Source organism: Bombus vosnesenskii, unplaced genomic scaffold (assembly GCF_011952255.1).
Source record: "Bombus vosnesenskii isolate JDL3184/JDL3185 unplaced genomic scaffold, Bvos_JDL3184-5_v1.1 scf7180000013295, whole genome shotgun sequence".
Classification (NCBI taxonomy): domain Eukaryota; kingdom Metazoa; phylum Arthropoda; class Insecta; order Hymenoptera; family Apidae; genus Bombus; species Bombus vosnesenskii.
In genome coordinates this window covers 4,281,101-4,304,790 of record NW_022882946.1, presented here as the reverse complement: position 1 = coordinate 4,304,790, position 23,690 = coordinate 4,281,101, and the positions used below count along the sequence as shown (strand labels likewise).

At 37.3% G+C, this 23,690-nt stretch overlaps 1 protein-coding gene across 14 annotated transcripts in view; it reads right to left on the bottom strand.

Annotated features, from left to right (window-relative positions):
* LOC117233329 (protein unc-13 homolog B-like) overlaps positions 1-23,690 on the bottom strand; it is a 378,435-nt gene that overhangs the window by 29,404 nt on the left and 325,341 nt on the right. For 11 of the 14 annotated variants that reach the window (XM_033493523.1, XM_033493525.1, XM_033493524.1 and 8 more), the window contains one exon: positions 12,257-12,363. In XM_033493523.1, coding sequence (XP_033349414.1) covers positions 12,257-12,363 — 107 coding nt within the window. Of the gene's footprint in view, positions 1-12,256; positions 12,364-22,169; positions 22,277-23,690 lie in introns of all 14 variants that reach the window. The other 3 variants (XM_033493515.1, XM_033493520.1, XM_033493522.1) reach the window with 1 other exon arrangement.

Genomic DNA, 23,690 nt, shown 5'->3' with positions numbered 1-23,690 from the left:
GTGGCATACTTTAGCAGAACTCCGTTTGAAATGAATGCCTTGATAAATGGTCCTCTGACCATCCCTTCCTTCGTTAAGGGACCAATCCTTTGATAAATTCACGAATTTACCGTTTCAGAGATAATTAACTCCGTATTTTGGATTACATCGTAATTTCACAGTAGATGTTCGATGCAGCTTCCATCAGAAACTACACGTATTGATGTCACGTATCATGGATAATCGCATGTATTCGAACATCGTCTTCTAACAGGATTGTGCATGTTAGTTATCCCATGTTTTAGATCAAAGAGTTTACATCGATGTGAGACGCTTTACATAGATGACCGAAAACATTAAATAGAAGTTGCATATTGTTACTGCTACCAGTATCAAATTATATTTCTTTTTATGTCAATTGCCCCTATGTGCTCTGTTAACTTGTTTGTCAAAATGTAGGATTTTTTGCAGAAATTTTGTATCCACTCAAAAAGCGTTCAGATTCACTTTCCTATGCTACAATTTAACCTTCTATAATGTAAGACAACCTACAAAGTAAATATTTATTTATCTATATCTTTTACGCTTTGTTTTCTGTTATATTGTATTAGTATTAGTTGTATACCATTTTTCCGATACCAGATAAAAATATTTGTAAGTATTACTGATGGTTATTAGATTTCAAATTGAAATAAGAAATCCGTAAGATATCTGTAATAATTATAAAATATTATAATTTTTTTTTCATAATCAAATAAAATTCTACATAGAGAAAATTAAAGTACTAACTTACTATTAAAGTACTAACTTCCATTACAGCTGTTTCTTCTACCACCGCTTTCAAATTTATCTAAACCATCAGAGAATAATATTTTCTAGTATCGGCATTTATAAACAAATTCAGTAAAATTATAAACAAGAGTTTCAAGTACAAATATTTTCACTACAGCCCTTCCTCCACTTCAGGACTGTCAAATTGTACAGAATTTGTATTTTTAAAGTCATCTTGTATGTTTTCCTTTTAATTTAGCGCAATAAATTATCCAAATACCTAATTGCATCGCAACAAGTTTACAAAGACAAAACGCTGCTCCAACTCGCTGCACCATCTTGAAGATCTCTGCGACTTTCACGGTGCTACGTTCTCATCGGTGAACCATTCGTCATAGCGAAGTTTTGGCCGCGGATGGCGTCCGACGGCGCGTGTAGCACAGTTCAGAAAGAGGAAAAACTGTTGACCCGCTTCGTGACGAGACAGCAATTACTCTAATGATCATTCTCCTACTCCCGGCAGGTTTCGTTTCTCTTTGCTCCTTCGTCGCTCGTCCTTCTTTTTCTCTCGTCTTCCTCTCAGAAACACTTTAATTGCCGTAATCGCTCCATGGCTAAGATCGCTATCCTTAATCTCTGAATCTTCCTCCGTTCGTGACATGCTTTCACGTTATTTAAAATCTTATCGATGAAGCGTTACCGCTTCTGGTTTCTCTTTATTCGACAATTGTTGTTAACTATTTAGTTTTACGAAAACAAATATGCGAACGGAAAGATGGAAACGCGTCTTGATGGCAAGTAATAATTTAATGCCTTAATTATCCAATGGTCAGATATAATATTTTTTAAAAAGGATCTTTAAACGTCTTTGACGCAAGTCTGCGATAATCTTGGAATATTTTTGAAATTACATTGGCTTTGAAATATGTCTTTACGACGACACTGAATAATCACGAAATAATGTTGAAGCGCCTTTCAATAATCTTGGACCGTCAGTTCTTTGAAAATCACGCCAAAAAGTTGAAGTTATTCTTTGACTTTCAAGTATTGACATTTTTCAGTACTTGTTCGGTTTCTCTAAAGTCAAATAGAATTTCGCTTCGCTACAGACGCGATCCACAATAATTGTGTAATTTCGTTCCAATGTTTATCATTTCAGTGTCGATGGTCAAAGGAAACATGACCCAAATATCATAGCCAATTGTCACTTTCCTCTCGTCGTTCCCTGTTCAAACGAATCGTTAAGTTGGGAAACGTTTAATCGAGCAACTGCTCAGAACGAGTTCTATCTTTTAACGAGCAGTAGCCGTAAAATCAATTCAATCGGTCCAGTATCAATTGGCTCTCTGTTCGACCCTCTAGAAATCAGCAATTAACGCTACTAAAGGAAGATTTCTGCTTCTCGACAATTTTATGCTTACTCGCCATTGTTCTTCGATTCTTTCCTTTCTCTCTCGACGCTTAAGATCACAGAGATCCTTCTGTTCACGACTTTTTACGATTTTATTTTCTGTACCTAAATCTCCCTCTCCTTATTTTTGTAAATTGGTAAATTTCTTTTTAAGCTGCGTCTTCTGGACTAAATCTCGATATTCGCTCCCTCTCCTTATTTTTGTAAATTAGGAAATTTCTTTTTAAACTGCGTCTTCTGGACTAAATCTCGATATTCGCTATTCAACATTTTTCCCGACTTTCTATTTAACTTTGCCTCGATCACCGTCATTTTGAACGAATCGCAAGCACAAGAATATAGAGCCGGAGAAGGTTGCTCAATGCAGGACGCTTCCTTTACGCTCCTTTTTCTTTCAACTTACTTAATACCCGCCACGTTCCTTCTTTCCTTTTTTCGCGGTTGTACCTTTCATGCTCTTAAATTCGCAGCCTCGTGGAAGCCCGGTAAAGTCGTTCATTTTTTCGACGCGAGAGAAGTTTTCGTTCGAATTCATCCGCTTACTAACGCGGCACATTATCCTACGTCCGATTTTCAGCGCGTTTTGCCGCAAAGTTTCCTCTCATTCACTCCTTCTTCCAATTGAATTTTTTGCCCGCTAATAATCCTTTTCTTCGAGGTTATTGTATATAGCACCCCATCGTATATTTGCTTTTTCGTTTCTAAATGAGATGAAATGACAGTCTTGGTTATAGTCTCGAAGCAGAATCTCGACCGCTGTTAATTTTAGTAACTACCGTACTTTAATCCTGCGACTATCAATTCCTTTTAGATAGTTAATCCTTTTCCTGTTTTAAGAAATCCCGGTATCGAGGAAAATATTAAAAGAAATTTTAATAGTTCTGAAATATATATACGCATAACATCTAATTATTTTTCGCATTGGTGATTTATTTTCTTTCTTTCTAAATTAAAAAGCTTTTCGAAGAAAGATTAGCCGGAGAAAATGACGAAGATTATAGCATCTACGATAAAAGTGCCTGGAAAATACTCAGAAGCTTTCATGTTTCCCCACACGATCTTAAAGAAAAAGGATATACTACGTTCTCTTATGAAAACTCGTGGCCACCTCTTCTTTCCAATCGCATCACGAACGTGGAATATAGCGAAGCAAATCCGAATATTTAGAATAGAAAAATTCAAGTAACCTGCAAACAGAGGTGCTAAACTTACGAGAGAACGAAGCAGGGGAGATCAAAGAGACGCGATTCGACTATCTCGCCGTCTTTTCGAATTCTACGTGGGACTCTGTATTGCCACCATTTCGTCCTCGTTCGTCATTCAAAGAAACGAAACTTATCGCAAGCTAGCGGTACGTGTGCCGTGTTTATTCTCGTTGCTTTTCTTTCCGATTTTCTTCTCGTTCACTCGTTCCAAGGCACGAAGGCGTTTAAAGTTCGATTCGTTTTCTCCAGCGAGTTCCATCTTGCTCGTTTATCGACGAATCTCGAGAATCGGAGGAAACAGAGGAAAGGAACGTCGGTTTCGTTTTACGTTTCCTCGTGCCTGCTTCGACGAACCAGATCTTCAAGACTGAACGTACGAAATCGAATTAGCAACGTCGCGTACTTCTGAAGGCAACTCACGGAGTGGACTAAAAATTTCCTCTCTTTTTTCTTGGCTAGGTTTTACACCATGAAGAAACTCTTTCTTCGCGGTGTCCAGAAAGAGAGAGATTCGATTAATGTTACTTTGAATTGCGCTAGTTGAAACTGTCGCCAGAATAAATTGCTGCTTTTACTTTTTTTCTCTCCGACGTTCCTCCCTCGGTGCGTTTACACGAGGCCAGCGAATGCTCGTTTTCGTTCCCCGTTCTTGTAAAATTAAAACATGAAAGTGGTAACGCGTGTCCGTTTATGCACGCGATGTACGAACATTCATAGAAATTACACCGAGCGTTTTTGAATGCGATAAAGACTATGCGAATGTTCCAGGAACGCTTTGATCGTTTTCACTGCGGGAACAGAGAGCAAATGATTGCACGGCGTATTTTTGCAAATGTTAATTTCGAATTACTAAATGGCTATTTGCCGATTATTTTGCAAATATAAAGAGAAGAAATTCCTTTAAAAGCTATCGTAATTGTCGATACGTAGCTAGTACTAAGAAGTTCGACTGGACATTTCTTATGCGATTTAATAATTTAGTAATTCAAATAACCATTTTGTTTTATAGACTTCCTTCAGAAAGTTCTAAAAAATCCTGCTCAAACGTGAAAAAACGTAGTATCTATTAAACGAATCCACTTTTAAAAATTATATTTTTAATACCTTTCCTATCGTCGATAATACTTTGTTTATCTTCTGTTGCATAGAATATCCGAGTAGAAGTATTATAATTTGCAAGTATTATGATTCGTAGATCATATTTCTTAAGGTTTTTAGATCGTCGTTATGTTTCTTTCACGATGAAATTATGGACTGCTGCTTGTTACGCTATTGCGTTATTGCCGAGAAGAATTTAATTATATGTAGAAGTATAGTTTCCAAGGGTTTGTTGAATATACAATTTAACGCGATTACTTGAAATTTTGATAATAATTAAAAATCTTGCGAATTGTTGCATAATATTATAACTTGCGTGCCTTTATCGTAAATCACTTTACAGATTGCTATTCTCGTACATGTTCGCGTTGCTTACATTATAGATAGTTAAGGGCTTGTTTACTGTTAGCTTCACCATCTGCCAAGATCAATATGCCTCCATTTTCTGGCAACCTATCAATATTCCAAGTTACATCAATCATGGGAACACGGACAAGATTTCTATATTAGCAACACAAAGTAGTAAATCTATTTTCAGTCGGAAACTAATGCTTTGTTTGGAAGCATTGTAGTCTGAATTCAAAGCAGTCTAAACCATTGCTTTAGTCTGAATTTTTAAGTAATTTTAATTAACAATAAAAAAGATCCTTTTGCTATACGATTGCTAACGATAATTTAAATTTCAGTTTTGCTAAATCCTAAAGTTCATCGATATTTTGAATTAGCATCTTTCTCTCTCCCTCTCGACAGGTTTCATTAATTTCATAAAGCTATCATATAACCGTGTAACGCGATATCCTTCCCATTTTATTTGTTTAAAAACACCAATCGAAAGTTTGTGTAATAAAACTTTGAAATACCTTTCTCATTTTCGAATATTTATATAACGACCCCAAATTGTTTTCAGCGATATAAATCCTCCAGAAATTAATAGAAACAAAACTAAAATTTCCAATGTAAGATCGAACGTTTTCATTCCACTCTTTTCTCTTCTCACAGAATTATATTGCGTTGGCAACTAAGTGATTGCGGATTTTGTCAATACCACCTAATGACAAACTCCGCAATCACTTAGTTGCCAACACAATAGTTACGTATCAAATATGAGATTAGTAACAGATTGTTTTTATTAAAAAAAATTTTTTTCTCGAAGAAATCGGCAGTTTCTCGTTCGTCGGAGAGCGGCGCAGACAGTTTTTCCCGATATTCACCCCCATGTTCGTAAATTCACGTGTTAGGAGAAACTTCGTTGGCGGATTTCGTCAGTCGCGGCTTCTCACGGGAATAACACGCAGGAAATCGAATTTTTTCGGAATCTTTCCACATTCTTTTCAATCCTATCGACATTTCAACGTTATATCTTGTGTCAGAGTTGGAGCAGTCGGTGAAATCTTCCGGGATCTTCGCTTTCTGTTTCGTCGCATGAAATGCTTTTATTCGCGTCGTTCGATCATCGATTCCTCGAGTAAAATATCGGGATCCTCCAACGTGAAATACATACAATGTACTAGGTGAACAATAAGTTCGTTTGCATTCCTCTGTATTAATTTTATTTGAAATATATTTATATGTCGCAGATGAAAGAACATCGGGATTTCCCGTCCGGAATATTGGGAAAAAGCCCAATACCCTAGTCCAGACTTTTACTATAGCTACACTTAAATAATAAAAATAAGAAATAGTTCTAATGTTCCAGTCTGGCTTTATGACGATGGGTTCGGGCTCGAAGTGACATAGCGGGTCACTGGACGTAGCCACGGTCACGGGATGGACGTGTATCTGACAGAGGTATGGAATGATCATATGGCTCTCCTTAAAAACAAAGATTGACCCGAGAAGTGGGGACAGGAATATATAAGGGCAGTTTCATTTGGATTACGGGTTAGTTAGTTAGTCGTTGGACGAATTGCTGATTGAGTTATCGAGAAAGTTACCCGAATCGTGTATTACGTTTGTACTCGTCATTCCGTGGACCGTGGATTCGTTATCGAACCTGAATTCGTTGTCACCATCGTCTCGACCATCCTATTCCCATTACTCATAGCCTCTTGTAGTGTCCACATTTGTACCCATAAACATTAGCTACATCCGCGACGGTAAAGTAAGTAAAGGTTCATCGAACGCCCCCAAAATTCCAACCTGAGTCCGACATATACAACTGGTAATTTTTATAAATGGAGCGTGTATTATTTTGTTTTTTGTAGCTTCTTCAGGCCCGTGTATCGATTAAGCATTGCGAGTATCCTATTATCCTAAACCGTTTGATTTTCATACAGAAATACGCGTACATGCGTATTTTTAGCAGAGAATTCTAGATTATGCAACTATAAATATTTCGGTAATTTTCAACACATAACGTTGTAATCATTTTTATTGTATTATAAAGTAAGAAAAGAATAGTGTTAAAGCACGAACGTTAATTTTTTCACCCCATTATCGTCAATGATGCAATTACAATTTATTGACTTCTATGCCACCTTTAATTTGTTCGGCATTCTGTTTTAGCTGTAAGTTAACTGCGTTACATTTTATATTTCAAGAGTAACGAGTGCTGTGTTTGAAACGACGATCCGAAACTTGACGTTTTTCATCACGTTTTTCGCGGACTTGTCGATATTTTATATACAGTTGAATAAAATAATTTGTCGTTCGTTTGAACCGAACTCGGTAAACAATATCTCTTTTAAAGAAACATTTATCCGTATAATCTTCGACGTCCATAAAATTTTTAAACGATACAGTATAAAAGTATTATAAATCACAAACGATATTATCCCAATTTTGTTGACAACCTGTAGATATTTCACTCTCGTAATACACGAACACATCTGCCAAGACCGATCCATCTCAGTGGCATCTTCCAATCCTTCGTCCCAAATACATCTGTCAACCTCTTCAAATTCCTATTACAATTTTACGTCTTCTTCCATCTCGCCGTTTTATCTTCCCATCGTCGTCCTCACTGTCATCGTGATTCCTTATCTTTGTGGCGTGTAATCAAGTTGAACTATTAACTTGAAATTTCTTCTCGCACCGACGATATGAAAAACGCTGTTGGCACGCACATGCCAGCGTAGGCGAGAATTTCATTTGAGAATCAGGATAAATACAGCTTTTCTTTCGAAAGACAGATAAATTCAAGAAACGATACGCGATTCGTATTTGCTTAGAAAATATTGTTACGAGTATCCAAATTTCTATCGCCGATTAAACAGTAAGATATTTCAGTGCATAGAGGCATAGATTTCTACGTCTTTATCCTTATTTTTCACTGTTCTTAATCAAACCCTGGAATTACCAACAACGTGAAATTATGTAACGTGAAATTTATACCAAAGCAAGAAAAATGATATTATATGAGAACTACACGCGACATCATGGCAAAAATAAACTTTTATCTCTATATTCTACTCGTCGAAAAAAATGTAACAACAATTCCACATAGTCCCTCCCCTACTCGATCGATCCTTCATCCGCGAGATGAATGATACTCGGAAAAATGCATGCAACTATGGGTCAGAGTACGAAATCGTGTCGATGAATTTCATGGATTCGGAGAAAAAATAACGGTTAGGGCGGAGGTCGTGGAAGCAAGGGTGTGCGAGTAGAGACACAACCAGGCTGTACGTTGCATACACACAGGTGAATAGGCCGCGAGGACTGCACGTGTGCGCTGCAGCCGCTGCACTTCCCTGTACGTTGAACTATCGATCGTTTCGGGGCGGACTGCGAGCCTTCTCGCACCCTTGTGCTTCCTCTTCCTCTTTATCCCATGTCTGGACAAGTCGTTCGTGGACTTTACGAAACTCTTTCGCTCGTTTGTTGTCCCTGATCTTCTCCTCTCTTCCGTTTGCCGCCTCAGTTGCGTTGAATGGTCGTAATAGAAAGATGTTATACAGCAGCAACGTGGCCTGTCGGTGTTGGTTGTCGCCCTGTGGCTCCAGCATTTAACTTTACCAGACCTAAATACTTTTTACCAGAGAAATTCTTACGACGAGTTGCGGATTCTGTTCGCTTCATATACGAACGACGACAGCAATCGTGCGCTAAATTGTTTGAATGTTACGTACGAGAGGTTTGAAAAGCTTTGCTAGTATCGTGATATTAAATTATCTTGCGTTTATATGTTATACAGCTACAAAAATCAGTTTTATTGTAATTTCGTATGTTAAGAAATAAATATGTTATTAAGCGCCATTATACAAAATTCGCCTTAATATTTCTATCAAAGTATATATCTTCAAATTCGTTAAAAAATTTCAATAAATATATCAAGAATATTCTTTGTATCGTTTTCAATTTTAATTTTAGGGTCGCGTTAATTATAGTTCGAAATTATTGATATTTGATACTTGGCGTGTCTTTATCAACGGTCCTATTCCGTTATTACACTTCGATTCGTTCCATTTTTCATTTAAATGTATGCAATTGTTTTATATGTCCTTTTCTCTCCTACGGAATTCTGTTTCGAAGAAGTTCCCTGTCTCCGATAAAACCAATTACTCGTTATCGAAGTTCCATTTTTCCATGGCTTCTTCTCTTCCGTGATTTTTTCCCTTAAAGCGGGAAACAGATGATAATATCGTGGAGAACGAGATTGAATTTGACTGATCGAACGTTGCTAAAATGACACATCCTTCTTCTTCGACAGTTGCGTTTAACAAAAGTTGCCTTCTTCTTAAAACAGGCTATTTTCTGTTTCACGATCTTGGTTACATCGCAGTCAAAGGGAGTAAACGTAATCGATTTTTTGACATATTTCTCGCCGTTATTTTATTTCTTCTCCTTTTTCAATCTTGTTTCCGCGTATCTCGAATTCTTGCTATTTCCTTTTAATATAACAATTTTCTCGATATTTCTGTAACTTCCATTTCGTTTCTCCTTTATTCTCTCCACTTTTAGCTTTATCTTCGTGTGTCATAAATTCTTTCATTTACATTGACATTAAGGAATGTTAAACATTCTTTGATAGATTATATCATATAATAGTGTGCGGTATATTATATTATAATATTATCGTTCTTTCCTGAGTAATCTGTGTTGTTTATCCTCGAAATTTTACTCTTGAAGGTCCTGCTTTTCTCGAAAAACCTCCCAAACATTTGACGTAGAAATCAACTTTTTTTTTTATTATTATTTAATTTGTACTTTACAATTTGTCCAGCTGGACATTTGGTAAATTTTTCTAACTTAATTGCTAAATAACATGTGGATGGCTACTCCCAGTGGGATATCATCTTCGAATTTGATTATTTTATTTCTTTAGTGAGGTGAGTGTTTGCTTGTTAAGTTATGCCCTTTGTGAGATCTGCAGAAATCAACTGTACGATGATTTCGATAAATATCTTAAATTTCTTCGAAGCCTAGAAGAGTAAAAAGCTACGCTTGTTCACAAAAATGAACACATTTGTACAAAAATAATCAGCAAAGAGATATGTCTAAGTGCGAAAAATTATAAATTCTGTTTGATTTATTTTCAACTATTTTACTTTCTCTCGTCGAAATTACAGTGCGCGATCCGAAGCTACGAACGTCATTGTTTCTAACTTTAATAATATCCCAGCAACTGATTTCTGTCATTGGCCAGAATTCGAAAAATAAAGCAATTTTCCCAGTTTGCCGATCCGTTGGTGTGTCTTTTATACACGCGGAACGATAATCGAAATGTTCAAACGCAGACTCTTTGCGCTGATAACACGGCGTTTTCTTCTCTTTTCTTTTTTGTCGTAACCTGAAAATCAACTTTTATCTCAAAACGTCGTACGTACATTTTTCCAATTCTCGTGAATTGATTTTTCTTACTTGCGTGATACTCCCTCCTTATTATCTCTTTCGTTTCATTTTTGTTAAAATTACAGAAAGGAGGATTTATATTCCTTGACAAATAGATGTTTCACATTTTAGCAATTTCTTAACATTTAGATTTCCCATTTGCTCGAGAGCGTAATAATATTTATTAAGAAACCGAGTGGAATTTATGTCGTTGACCATCGATTTTGATAAAATTCTGTAGATCTAGATAGAAAATTGTGAAAGATTTAATGCACGCTTGTACGCTTGTTTAATCATTGAGCAGTTCGTAAAACGTTTATGCAAAATAATCACGTTCTAGTAGTAGCATAGTCGATGGATTATTGCGTGTACTATTACTATTATTCTTGTTTGCGGGTAATATGAGACTATAATGATACGTACGTGCATGTTTCGTTTTCATAGAATTCATATCTACATTCGCATCTACATTCGGTTCACATATAAAAGAAAATAACAGAATTAAGAAAAACCTGATAAAAAATTATAATTCCTAAAATTTCTAGGAAATAATATTTCTATGAAATACGCGTTACGTACCTAGCAAATTTTTAATTTCTTTTATAGCTTCCTAACGAATAAAGTTATATTTCTATAATCGTCTGCAACAATTACCAACAGTCGACTTAACTCTATAAGACTTATCGTTTTTCATTTCCATAATTAACAAGATCTTACGTGCGAATATAAAAATAGTAAAAAATCTACTTTGAAATATTTCAACAGACACGTGATTAATCTTTAATATCCTAAAAAGAACCTACCCTTAAGCCATAGAAAAAATTATTTTTATCATATTTCGTTACTTTAACGGGCGCTCAGAAGGTTAAAGTTTATAGATTATTTGTAAAGACTTTGCGATTTTATTCTGCTTGGTTTCGTTTATACGTAGCGTCACGATTTTATTGTGAAGGATGAACGAGTAACTACGGGAACTACGAAAACAATCGCGAAGTGTCTAAAGTTGTCAGGTGGAATTACGTGACCAATACCGTCGAATGTCTCATCGATCTGGAAACTTCGCACCGCAAATTGCTTCGACGTGGGGTTTAGTTTCTCCAGCTTCCCTCGAATGCAGAGTACACGAGTCGAGATATCGGACGCAACGAGGCGTGATCGATGCGGTTCATGATTTATCGTGGATGATTTTGCGGCTGATCAGATCGAAAATCGTGCGCAGAAAGACATTGGATTCCTTCGTAACGTGATTTTGTGCCTTATTAAAAGAGAAATGTCGACCATTCGCCAACCGGCAGCTTTCGAGGCGTTACGGTTGCCGTATAAGCTTGACAGGTGTTGTTTGTCAAAATTATCGTTGCCAGAGATATAACGTATTTATTTCAATTTTCATATTCCGAAAATACGAAATTTCGAAATTTCGTAGTTTTAAAAACTCGAACTCTCGAACGATGCGTCGTATCATTGGATGATAGGCGATCGGAAAGAGTTTGGCTTCTGCTATTTTATTTTAACGTACCTCGTTTTAATTTGTATTCCGCATCTTACACGATAACCGAGTATGACGAGATAGAATACAAATAAAACGAAGATATACATTCGAAATGAAGTTACCGAGATCTAATCGAAACCGTCGCGGTCGTGTACGATCCGTATCGAATTTGAAATTTGCAATATTTGAAAATCGTTTTACAGTATAACATTTAAAATATCATCAGATTGCCGGAAATTTGAGACGAGCCTTTTGAACGAGCCAATCCGGAGCGAAAACAATAGCGCGAAGAATATTCAGGAGTCAAAAGAAGGTAAAAAACAGGTTGTCAAACAGGTACGGCGAACCGTTCTCCTCTGGCTGCGATCGCGCGACCAGGTCCAATTCCATAAATTCTCGTGTATGAAAAAGCGTGTGTCACGTGTGTGTCACATTTTACACGGCATAGAAACCGTGTCGTTCACGACACGGTCGGTCTCGGTGGGTGGAGTAAACTCTTAACTCTCTAAGGTATCAGTATCATCGTGTCACCTGTGATGGCGATCTTGCAGGACCACTTGCTGGTACCCTCAAGGACGATCTGTTCGGCCTGCTCGAGGCTGTCTATGTGCGTGTCCGGGTCGACTGAAAACGTCGTGCTGAAAAGAAGACAATGTCCTCGTCATCGGATCGTCCTTCGACAACCTCTCGTACCATATACGCTCGACACTCGTCGAGATCTCAAAGCTAAATCTCCTCTCGAACACAGCTCTCGTTGTAGTTAGTGGATCGACCACGAGGGGATGTGGTACCTTGCAGAGGCCACCGAAGGACGTGGTGTAGGACTGTCTCGAGGCGGAGGTCGTCGATTGTCGTGAAAACGTGATCACCCACAGCAGCGCCGGCGATTCAGCCCAGACTAGCGATACTATACGGCGAATGAATAGAGGAACCAGAAAGGCAATCGTGGTTCCTCGTATTCCAAGGTATAGGGATTCTCTGCTAAATAACTTTTGGCAATCGTCATGAAAGCATAAGCGTTTCCATACTTCGGAATATACCCAGCAGCACATTGTGTCGACATTGCACGCTGTGTGAAGGCAGTCGCTCTTTCTCTCTTTTTTTCGCTAAACGATCACGTGCTTTCTCACTGAAGGAGTTGCATAAGCGGGACCAGTATATTAAATAGTTTTTCACTGTAGTTTAGGAGCCAGTATTCCTTCGTTGCGTGTCTGCGTGTCGTGTCACCGTTGTTGTGTATCGATATATGGATAGACAATTGCGTTGCGCCATTGCGTACAAAGAGATACAAAGATACACAACAGAGCCGATCGGCTGTTTGTCAGTTTCTCGCTGTCGAATAGAACAAACGATACGATTATTCAACCGAGCCAAATCCATTGCTTATCGTCGTTCGTTACGATGTTAAGCCGGTTTCTCGGTTTTGATACGAATACGCAACGACCAGAAAATTGGGACAAAGTTGCAGGGCATTGCGCTGCATCGTTTTACTGGCCGATACACAACGGCAACACGATACGAAAATACGCAGCAAATGAATACCGAGTTGATCGGATTCTGCGTAATGAAAGATCGAGGTCGTGGCCTCGGGAAGCTTCTCGTAACTGATTCATGGACGTGGTTGCGGAAGAGTTGGTCTAAGAAAGGGACGCGAATAAAAGCGATAGAAGAGAATAATAACAGTTGCTTCGGGACGAAAACTGAGAATTGTGATGGAAACGTGGTGTAGCAGAGAATGAGAAGAGAGTCGTTGCTGAATGAAGAGTGTCTGTGGAGAGGTAGCGTGATACTCGCGAGGAAACGAATCTAGAGCGAATTCTTGTCGGCTGACGTGGAAAATCGTACAATAAATAATAACAATGGAGCGGAGGAACGGATTTCCTCCGGCCACGAATATATAATATCTTCTGAAAAAGAACGTGGATACGTTCAGTCAGATGTTGGTTGAGGATGAAACACGAATTTCTGAATATTTTTAGACTGGACCAAGGAGAGAAGATGTTCATGGGTAAGGACGAATCAAAGAGACAAATGGCTGCAACAAACCTGTGCAAATTCTTCTGTCTTTCTCTTTCGTTCTGATCCTTGACAGGATATCAGCTTACAAAGTAAGGTAACGACAATAGTGATAAATGCTTTTCAGATGAAACAGAACCTGGAAGAGATTGGAGGTCACCAGTTGCTGTACTTAGTTGTTTAAGAAAGATATCTTCCCTTAAATATCGAGGAATATTAAAAAAGATAATTTAGTGAAATATTTGCTCGTATTTACAGAGCTCAGCAGCGGCAAAGAGACCAGTTTATCATTGAAGTTTTGAATAAATTTCCCTGTGATAAATATAATACGAGCACGTTCTCGTATCTAACCAACCACTGCTACCCGAAAATCCATTTTGCGGAAAACCATTTTGCCATCCAGCAAAATTTCTCTCTGAATTCGAGACAGTTCATTGGTAGAATTAATTGGTAGAAAAATTGGTAGAATCGAAGCTTTTTCTAACGATTGTAGTCCAATCGACCACGAACTGTTATCTCGTTGTTCGAACAAACTGCGGACGTTCACAATCCTGACGCTACCTGTTAACCTTCGCAACGGTGGAATTGGCATCGTCACATTCAGATCCGCTGCTTGTCAGTTTGGAATAAGAAACTTGTTGCATCGTGGATCATCGCCAACTTCGTATCGTCGTCGCACGGGACGGGACAACTAGCTTCGCGCATGAGATCTGTACATATCTCTACGTAAAAGACGTAAACTCGAAGTTAAAAGTAGATCGACACTTGAGAAATGGTAGATAAATTAAGAAGATCGACGAAGTGGCACTTTTGAGACGATGTTGATACTCTGTGTTCTCGTGTTAGGTCGAAATAGTAGTCTGCAGATTAATATATAATTTTTTTCGATGGAAAAGTAGGATTTGTTTAACCCTATTTGATGACAGAAACAAAGAAACGACTGGAAATTAGAGTTAGTTAGATTCTTTTAGATTTGGACTATTTAATTTTTTATTAGTTAGTTTACCGAGTGTTTCCTTAATTGAAGTGTACAATCTGGACAAATATATACAATAAATGGACATAGCATATGATAATCGAGAATTAATCATGAAATATAGTTCCGAAATTGCGGTGAATATTCGGTGGTGCTAATAAATTTTATTAAACGTCGAATTATCGGATAATTTTCATTATCAAGTTGCACGATCTACTAATCAACCCATGATTATAACAATAATGTCCCAGCAGAAAGCAAATATAAACAAATGAAAATATTATTAATTCTTGAAATCGAGGAATATTCAGAATGTTATGAATTATTATGTGAACATATATCTCGTATATGAAAATCATTACCGAAATGCAAATTCATCGAAAATATTTCACAATTATTCAAACTATCGGGAGCGAACTAAAAGCATCGATTCGATAAGCATGTGATAATAATATTTAATTATCATTATTATCACTGATTATTGCTCGACCAGCGATAAACACCAAGAAGGTATCATTCAGTATCGAGTCAAATATCGAAGAACTACGACACAAATGAACCTAACTCCCCTTTTTTCGTTGCAAGTTTTTCCTACTTTTAATTAACGATGGGAGCGACGATTCAGATAACGTTGATTATTTTGAACGAAGTTTATTTCGCGAATCACAATTTCCACCGACAATCCACGTACGTATTTCTTTCGTACAGCTTTGAAGAAGAACCAAAATTAGATGTCTCAGCGCTGTTTATGACTTGACCTGTCTCCAAGAAACTTACACGTTTCGCTACGATGATTACGAACTCCGAACGACTTTTGCTTTTTGGAGCAGAATGCAGTGTGATGTGTTTAACGCGCTGGATAAAAATATTTGTTTTAACGGACGACCTGTTTCGACGTACAGTATTTTTCTTCTGATATATTTGCAATATTTTTTAGTACTTTCCTTCTTTGCCATCTGTGAATTTATTTTTATAACCAGATCCTTCTCTAGAATTTCTTCCATTGTATTTTAAGCCACTTTCAATGACAGAATTATTGATTTTGTTCCCGCTAAAAACATTTACTGTGAAATTCTGTAACATGACCTAAAAAGAGGTGCATACGGAGGTTAGTCACGCGTGTCCTTAATAAACTTATCAACGAATGCTAAAACCAATCTCGATAATCCATTACACCCATTAGTTTATTAGAAATCGTACGCTTCTCTTCAAATATGAAATTTCTCTACCGGAAACTTCACTTTCTGCTATTATGTTCTTTCTATTTTTTCGTTAATTCTAGATTTTTTTCCCGACTAATTACAAAAACGAATATAATTTCCAGTTAATATATTCATGCCCATACTCATTTGAGCGATTTTTATTTTCTCCAACAAAATTGAATTGCACTGCTAATCACAAAAGTTTGAATTCTTCGAACTTTGAAGCTATTTTTTCCATCTTGTTATTTTATATTTAAATTTTCTAGTCGAGATCTAAATTTGCAACGCGATGAGAACTAACGCAATTTACACGACAGATTGTTTCGTTAAACAATAATGGAACAGAATGGAACTTGATTCCCTTTGTTGCTCGATTTTGTGAACTTTAATTTTTAGCAGAAAACTATACTTTCAATTATAGATTTTTAATGCTTTTATACACGTGGCAAATTTTCCTAGCGGTTTAGTGCGACGTTTTTCTCGTATTCTAGAGACGTTACAACTGTAACTTTTACGGATGTCACAAAGACTCTTGAAACGACGTTTTCAATCATTTACTATGACTCGTGAAAATGTCTGAATATTTGATTCTTCCTGTACTCTTCGATCATAAATATTGCGCAGCACGCATTGACAAGATCGAAGAATGAACCTGGTAAAAGTGACACAAATTTTAAATCGAACTTTTGAAACTATTTTCGAAATATATCGAGCAACTTACTGATCCTGAAGAATCACAGTTTTCTCTCGTTTTGAATCCTTCGCAAACCCTTAACAAGCAATTAATTACTCAAGCACAGTTTCGTCGTTTTAGAAAATAATTATTCGTCAAATAGATTACAACGTTACGGAATGAACACCAAAGATCGATCAAAATATCAAACGATAACAGTGGGAAGTTTCGAAATACCGAAACATCAACTATTCACACAATAAGATATAATCGACTCTATTTTAACGGCAGCCAATTCGAACATAGACCACAAATGTTAAACTGCAGAGTATCGAGAGGAAAATTTTGAGGATCGTAGGAGCAACAAATCCGTGGCCATAGATTACTCGGTGGTTGCTGCGGATCGTTTCCGATAAACGTCCGTATAGCATCGAGGATACTGACTGGTTAGGCGTTGGCTCACGTTGTCGGATCTATAGAGCCGGCTTAGCTTTGACAATGGCATGGCGCTGGTACACAGTCGAGCCACAACAAGTTGCCGTGTGACCTTAATGGACTTTCGATTGAATTCCTCCGAAGCAGAGGGACAGGCATCTCGCGTGATGGACAACCACACGACACACGATGCACACACAGACGTATGCTCACATATTCGTATGTGTGCGCGTGCTTGACGAAGAAATTACGGTGCCAACGATTCAGTGGACAAAAGGTCCATTCAACGACGATTCATCATGCTGGCACCAAAAATGCTTATTTCCAGTTATCCTCCGATTTGTTTGCAATTTTATGTAACGATAGACGTGATTTGCAGTAACTGTTCGTGATGAATCGTAAATTTTCGTGATCCAATGCCGTTCAAGTCTCGTTCGGATTAGTTGGATTATCCGAATTCAGTCGAAAATGTTTTTAACAATGCGAATTTCTTACCTAGTTGCTTTCGTAGATTCTGTCAAATTTCTATGCTAGTTTCTACGAAATACGCTATACTTATGCGAATTTATATTTTCTTACTCGATTCGATATTTTGTTTCAAGCATCAAACGAAGTTCACGTTCGTTAAGCTAACGGCTGGTCCGAAAAAGGCAGCAATTTCTAAAATCCAAATCTACAACTTTAGACTCGTACGAATGCAAGTTTCAAGTGAATTTAACTGGAACTCAGACAACTTCTGATTAATCCGAACGAAACCTTTCACTTGCGATGGTCGAACCTAGCCATCTACGATTTTTCGATGACAGTCGAGCGAATGTAACGATCGGAGGAATTGATTGACGATCATCTAGCGAACATACGCTTAGACAATATTACAAGCGTAATTAGCATGAAGAGGATCTGCGGAAGTTTGTTTGGCGATAACGATTAAAGGATGCTTTCAGACAGAGCCCTAATATGTCTTCAATTACAACGATCCATAGTAATTGCACTGTCCTGACACAAATGAATAATGTTCACTTTTACCTTGAACCTTGGTTACGTCGTATTAAAAAAAGTATGCCAGTTTCATGATAACATCTAGCGTAATATCGGATATGAAATATCTTTCGGTGTGTATGAAACGTAGTTATCAATTACAACGAAAGTGTCGCTAATTACAAACCTTTTTCCCTTCAGCGCACATAATTTACTCTTCAAAGTCAAATCTAAACTTCCACAAACTCATCTTACGAACTGTCATTGGTAGCAAGGGCATGTAAAACTGACTTACGCGTTACCATTTCCTCCATTCCGCGGTATTCGTGTACAAACCTCCTGTGCCCTCTCGTCTAAGCTACGACATTTACATTTTTTCGAAAAGAATAAGGGTAGCATTGAAATAACTTTGGAAGAACTAGCGACGTTCCACGAAATTGCTGTTACGAACGTTTCCTATTTTCTTGCCTCGAATCGGAATTTTAGTAAATCGGCTGGCAAATTGTGGATCGAGGACGAGCAGACAATTTCGCAAACTCGACTTCATCTATGTTTGTTGAGAACGAGTTTCGAGAACAGGAGCGAACGTCGTGAAATTCTGCCTTCTCGAGTGACAATAACCTATGGAGTATTCGTTCATTTTTTAAGGTAAAATATTTGAAATTTCTCGCGTTTCGTGTCTTTTAAGTAAAGTTACATTATGACAAACAAAGCGACCGAACAATGACCAGTGATAATTTGAAATCGAACGATGAGGAACAAAGATGGTACGAAGGAAATTTTCCCCAATTTTGACTATTCGACTATAGTATTTTCTAATCTTTCCTAACCGTTCTTTCTTTTTTTCATTTTTAGGAAATAAAAAAATTTTACAAAACACGATGTCTTTTCCGTTTAATCCACTCGATGTCAGACTACATAGTCTAAAAAATTGCTGCCCTAAAAGGTGCCAACAAGTCTAACTTCGATCTAATTTAATCTAATCCTTTTGGCAAATATTGAACACCAAGTGGATTGAACTAAGAAAATATAAAAGTTGTATAACGTTTTCTTATAAGTAGTTTCAATAATTTTTCAAAGAGCAACCCTTACACCTATTCCAATCCTATGAATTCTAAAAAAAAAAAGACTCCAGTCGAACAGTAGAAATTAGGAAAAGTTGTTAAACTTGAAATTTTATCCAAGGAAGGCAAAATTCTCATTCGAGAGAGGCGAGAGGTAAAATGACTGACGAAGGAGGGCTGTTTGAAGAGGTTGTGGTCGGAAGGTTAGGCGAACGTCCTGGAAAATGTAGCCGCGATAATGGCCGGTGAACGATGTTCTTGTATCCAGAGACGAATGTAAATTATGCAGGTGACATATATGTGCGCGCGTGTGTGTGTATGTGTATAACGATGACACGGTGTAACGCGCGAGCGAACATCGTGCGTGTAGGATGTTGGTCGGACGTGTGAGAGTAATCGGTAGGATTTATGGGCTACGTGTGCTCCAAGGAGGATGACGTGTGAAAAGTATGCACCCGTTCGTCACATCGCATGTACATGTCCCTTTTGGAATTACACGTTGTGTGCATGTACGTGTATACTCGCTAGAACCAGTGCATATAGAGAAATAAGTAGGTTGAGACACGGTCGGGGGACTCGTAAAGCGATTGCCTCGAGGGTTTACTCTGTTAAACGAGTATTTGTTGTTTGGGGGTTCACTTAAGAAGGTTACACGTACGTTAACTCTTTAAAACTGTATTAGAAGCGAGAGAGTACGGTCTAGAGATATGTATTAGGTCGTCCGAAAAGTTTCTTTCCTTTTATAAGGAAATAATGGATGCACAACGTTTCCCGTTTTATATTATTTTGTCGAATTACGTATGATCCATTTTGTTCTATCAAAATAAAGATCACAACGTTCGATAGATTAGGTTTCATGTTTGTATAAAGATGCATCGTTGTAAAAGACGTGTCTGTAAAAGAAAGACACTTTGCGGACAATCTAATACTTTTGAAGTTTTAAAGTTGCAAGGCGTTGAGCTTGATTAAATTGTGAATTTTTATGTAGATTTGTGGGTTTTTCACTTGTTAAGTATTTGTTAAAAATTTGGATATCTCACATACTTTTATTTTGTATATACCTTGTGCGCGTCTTTTTCATTTTTAGTCTACTTATGGCTACGTACATGTTATTTTTCATTTAACAAATGAATCGTTGAATCCATTTCAATTTTAAATTTATTTTCTTGATCTTCTAAATTTCCAATTAATAATATTTCTTTTGTTTTGTTTTGAGATATAGCCAAATTTTTATTAACCGTTACTGGTTATAGATACGTCTTCGTTTGAAACTTATCAAAGACTAAAAGAAATTCGATTGAAATGAAACTTTGATAAAACGACACTTGGATACATTTACTATTACCAATTATTTCTCAAACACTCTATCGTATACAATATGTTTTTATTGAAGATTTATTGGAAATTAAAAAAAAAAGGTTTGAGATTAAACTCCGATAAAAGAATATAAGCATGCAGATTATACGAATTTTAATAAGATCTTATCGCAAAACGGAACACGAGTAACAAGCATGTTATATTACTTCTAGCAAGTATACACAGTATTTTTCCAATTTAACGCGCAATCGAATCGAAAAAATGTTCATTTCGTGTGTAGATTGGTCATTGTCAGTGTTTTGCGATTAACTTTCTACTCGCGACTAACGCGTGATTTTTCTACAAGCTAGTGTCTCTCTCATCGACGCAACTCTATTTCCGTGAAGTAACATTTACAAGACTTTGTTTAAATCCACTCGACGAACCAAACATCTCGTCTAATTCGCGTAGTGTCACAGTTTCGCTATGTCAAAATATGATATGTATACATGGCTTCTATGCACACCGTTATTTTCCCAAAAAAATTCATCAACAGACGCAAACTGTCACTCGCTACATCAAGACACATCGACACGAACAATGCAATCTACGAATCTTGCGACGTAACATTTGAACACTTTCGACCGGTGTCACGGAACGCAAGATAATTTTCTCTCTTTTTACAGGCAGCGATTCGTTTGTAAAATAGAAAGGAAGATACAGCGAAAGAAAGACAGATGCAGAGGCAGAAATGAAGAGCAAGAAAGATAGAAGCAGAGCAATAGGCAAAGAAAAGAAGAGACGTAGTGTAACGAAGGAAGAATAAGTTAACACGTTCGCTGTTGCATGGATTTTCATGAAATATGCTACACAAATATTTTTCATATAGAATTCTTTTTGCAATAATCCATACGTATAGAGAGTTACGCAATATTCAAACAAATTGCAATAGATATTTTCGTAATAACTGGCGCAAAATATTCTCATGTACGTGCAAAGCCTCGCAATATCGAACAAAATTTTTCACAAAAATTTCCTCATTATTATATTTTCTTTTCTATTTGAGCTGCTATAATGTTTACGTAAACGCGATACAGTGAACGTGTCGAAAGAGAAGCTTAATGAAAAAAGAGAGAATATCACGAGTGATCCGCGAAACCAAATTTCTCTCTCTCTCTCTCTCTGTCTCTCTACCTGTGTAGTCCTCTATTTTCATACAGATATGCGAAGAACGGGTGCATTCCCACAAAGACACAGCCAAATTTCTATCACAATATATAGAATATATAGGTAATATATAGACGTGACAGTTAGTACAACACAGCAGCAGCCGGCAGCGCGTTAGATTCGACGATGAAATTATATTTAACGATCACAGATAAACAGGAGATACAGCAATGTGTGAGATAAATATGTATACGCGATCATGTGATAATAACATATACATATTGTTGTGGGAGTACAGAAACAGGATCATAGGTGAGGGGAAGAAGTAAAGGAGGAGAAAATAGAAAATGGAAAATAGAATAAAATAAGAACGCGGTGAGAAGTGGCGTGTAATATGACTTTGCAAATGATGATATAAATAAAGAAATAAAATATCAAATAATAATAACAATAATAATAATAATAATAATAAGAAGAAGAAGAATACATTGAGGCACACAGGTGGTACACACAATATGTATCGTATATAGAGAAGATAGATGTAATATAATCGAGCGCTGCACGTTTCATCGTTTTGTTGCACGGAGGGGGTGCATAACCGGCCATGACCGGCGGGCACAACGAGCTGGCCACAAACCTGTAATGGCGATCTTCGCGGACCACTTGCTGGTACCGTCCAGAACTGACTGCTTCACCGCCGACATGTGACCCGCATATGCTTCCTCGTCGACCCCGAAGACTGACCTAAACTCCGACGAGACTTTCTTTCACATGTGCTGTGCCAATGGCCTAGATCTCGTCCTACCTGTTTCATCTCTTTCTTTCTATTTCCCTTTTTCTTTTTTTTTTCCTTCACCCCATGTTTCCCTATCTTTTCTCCATTCTATCTTTTCTAACTTCGAGTCATCCGTTTCACTCGATTTTCCTTTAGTTTCTTTTCCTCTCGCACGAGACACGTTTCATCGTTTACTCTCCGACTAACGTTTTCTTTCTTTTTGCAAGCGTCGCGTGCAACGTGTAACGCGTGCTCGTCGTAATTGCATCACGGGATAATCCACTGCGTCGAGGGTTGCTAATGGGTCGCTGCTTTCTCTCCTCTAATTGCAATCGCATTTTTGCTCTGACCAAATGAATCTTGTTGCCACACTTGGTATTCTGATTTCGGGATTTTAAAATGTCGCCCTCGCGGAACCGGTATACGACTTTTCAGGCTGATTCTACGATTCTGAGTGACATGTTTGAAGAGAAAGTTTCATTAACGAGCTGTAAAGTTACACCGATGCTGTATTTTTATTAAATTCTGGATTTTTTTTTTATTGTTGTTTAGTACTGGACGAAATATTTGGTTTTAAGGATTAAAGGTGATTTTGGAACAGCTTCGGAACAATTCAAAACATTTTTTATTACTTTTGCTGCTGTTTTAGTAGGTACTTTTAGAAATAAATTAAATCAACAACACAGGTTTCTCTAGCATAATTTTTGTTAATAACAAGAAATCGAAGAGCAACAATTCTTTCTCAAGTAATTCAAATACATTCTGTTCTTTGATGTTTCGGTTACCATCGTTTATGTGAGCAAAATCTCGTTGAATTTTTACTTATTACAATTTGAGCATACCACGTTGCACACGACGCTTTATTCAGAATATATCCCGATAAGATTTTTTCTCTATACATCTAACAATCAGGTCCAAGATTTTTGTTTACAGCTGAATTTATATACGTATCGTTACATGACAAGATCATATCAATTTCTACAAATACAAAGCTTCTTTCCATAATGAAACTAAAATTCAATAACGTCAAACTAAGATTATCCATGTTGTGCTCTTAAACAAAAGGACCCGTCGAAAGGACCCGAAACAAATTGATCGATCCGCGAAAGCTATCGAGGAAAAGAAACGCAATTTATCCAAACTTAAAACTGTCGAAAATGTACGCTTCGTAACTTTTCGACTGACAAATAACTCTGTTTATCGAAACGTCGATATCACGGTCTGATCGCGCATAAATCAACTTCCGTGCTACTACGTGGATCCATTTTATCGACGAATATTTTTCATAGAACGGATATTTTCAGCGAACATGCGCCCTTTTGTAATTAACGCGTTCGGGTCATCGATCAGACGGTTAACGAGGTCGTTGATTGTCCGATAGTA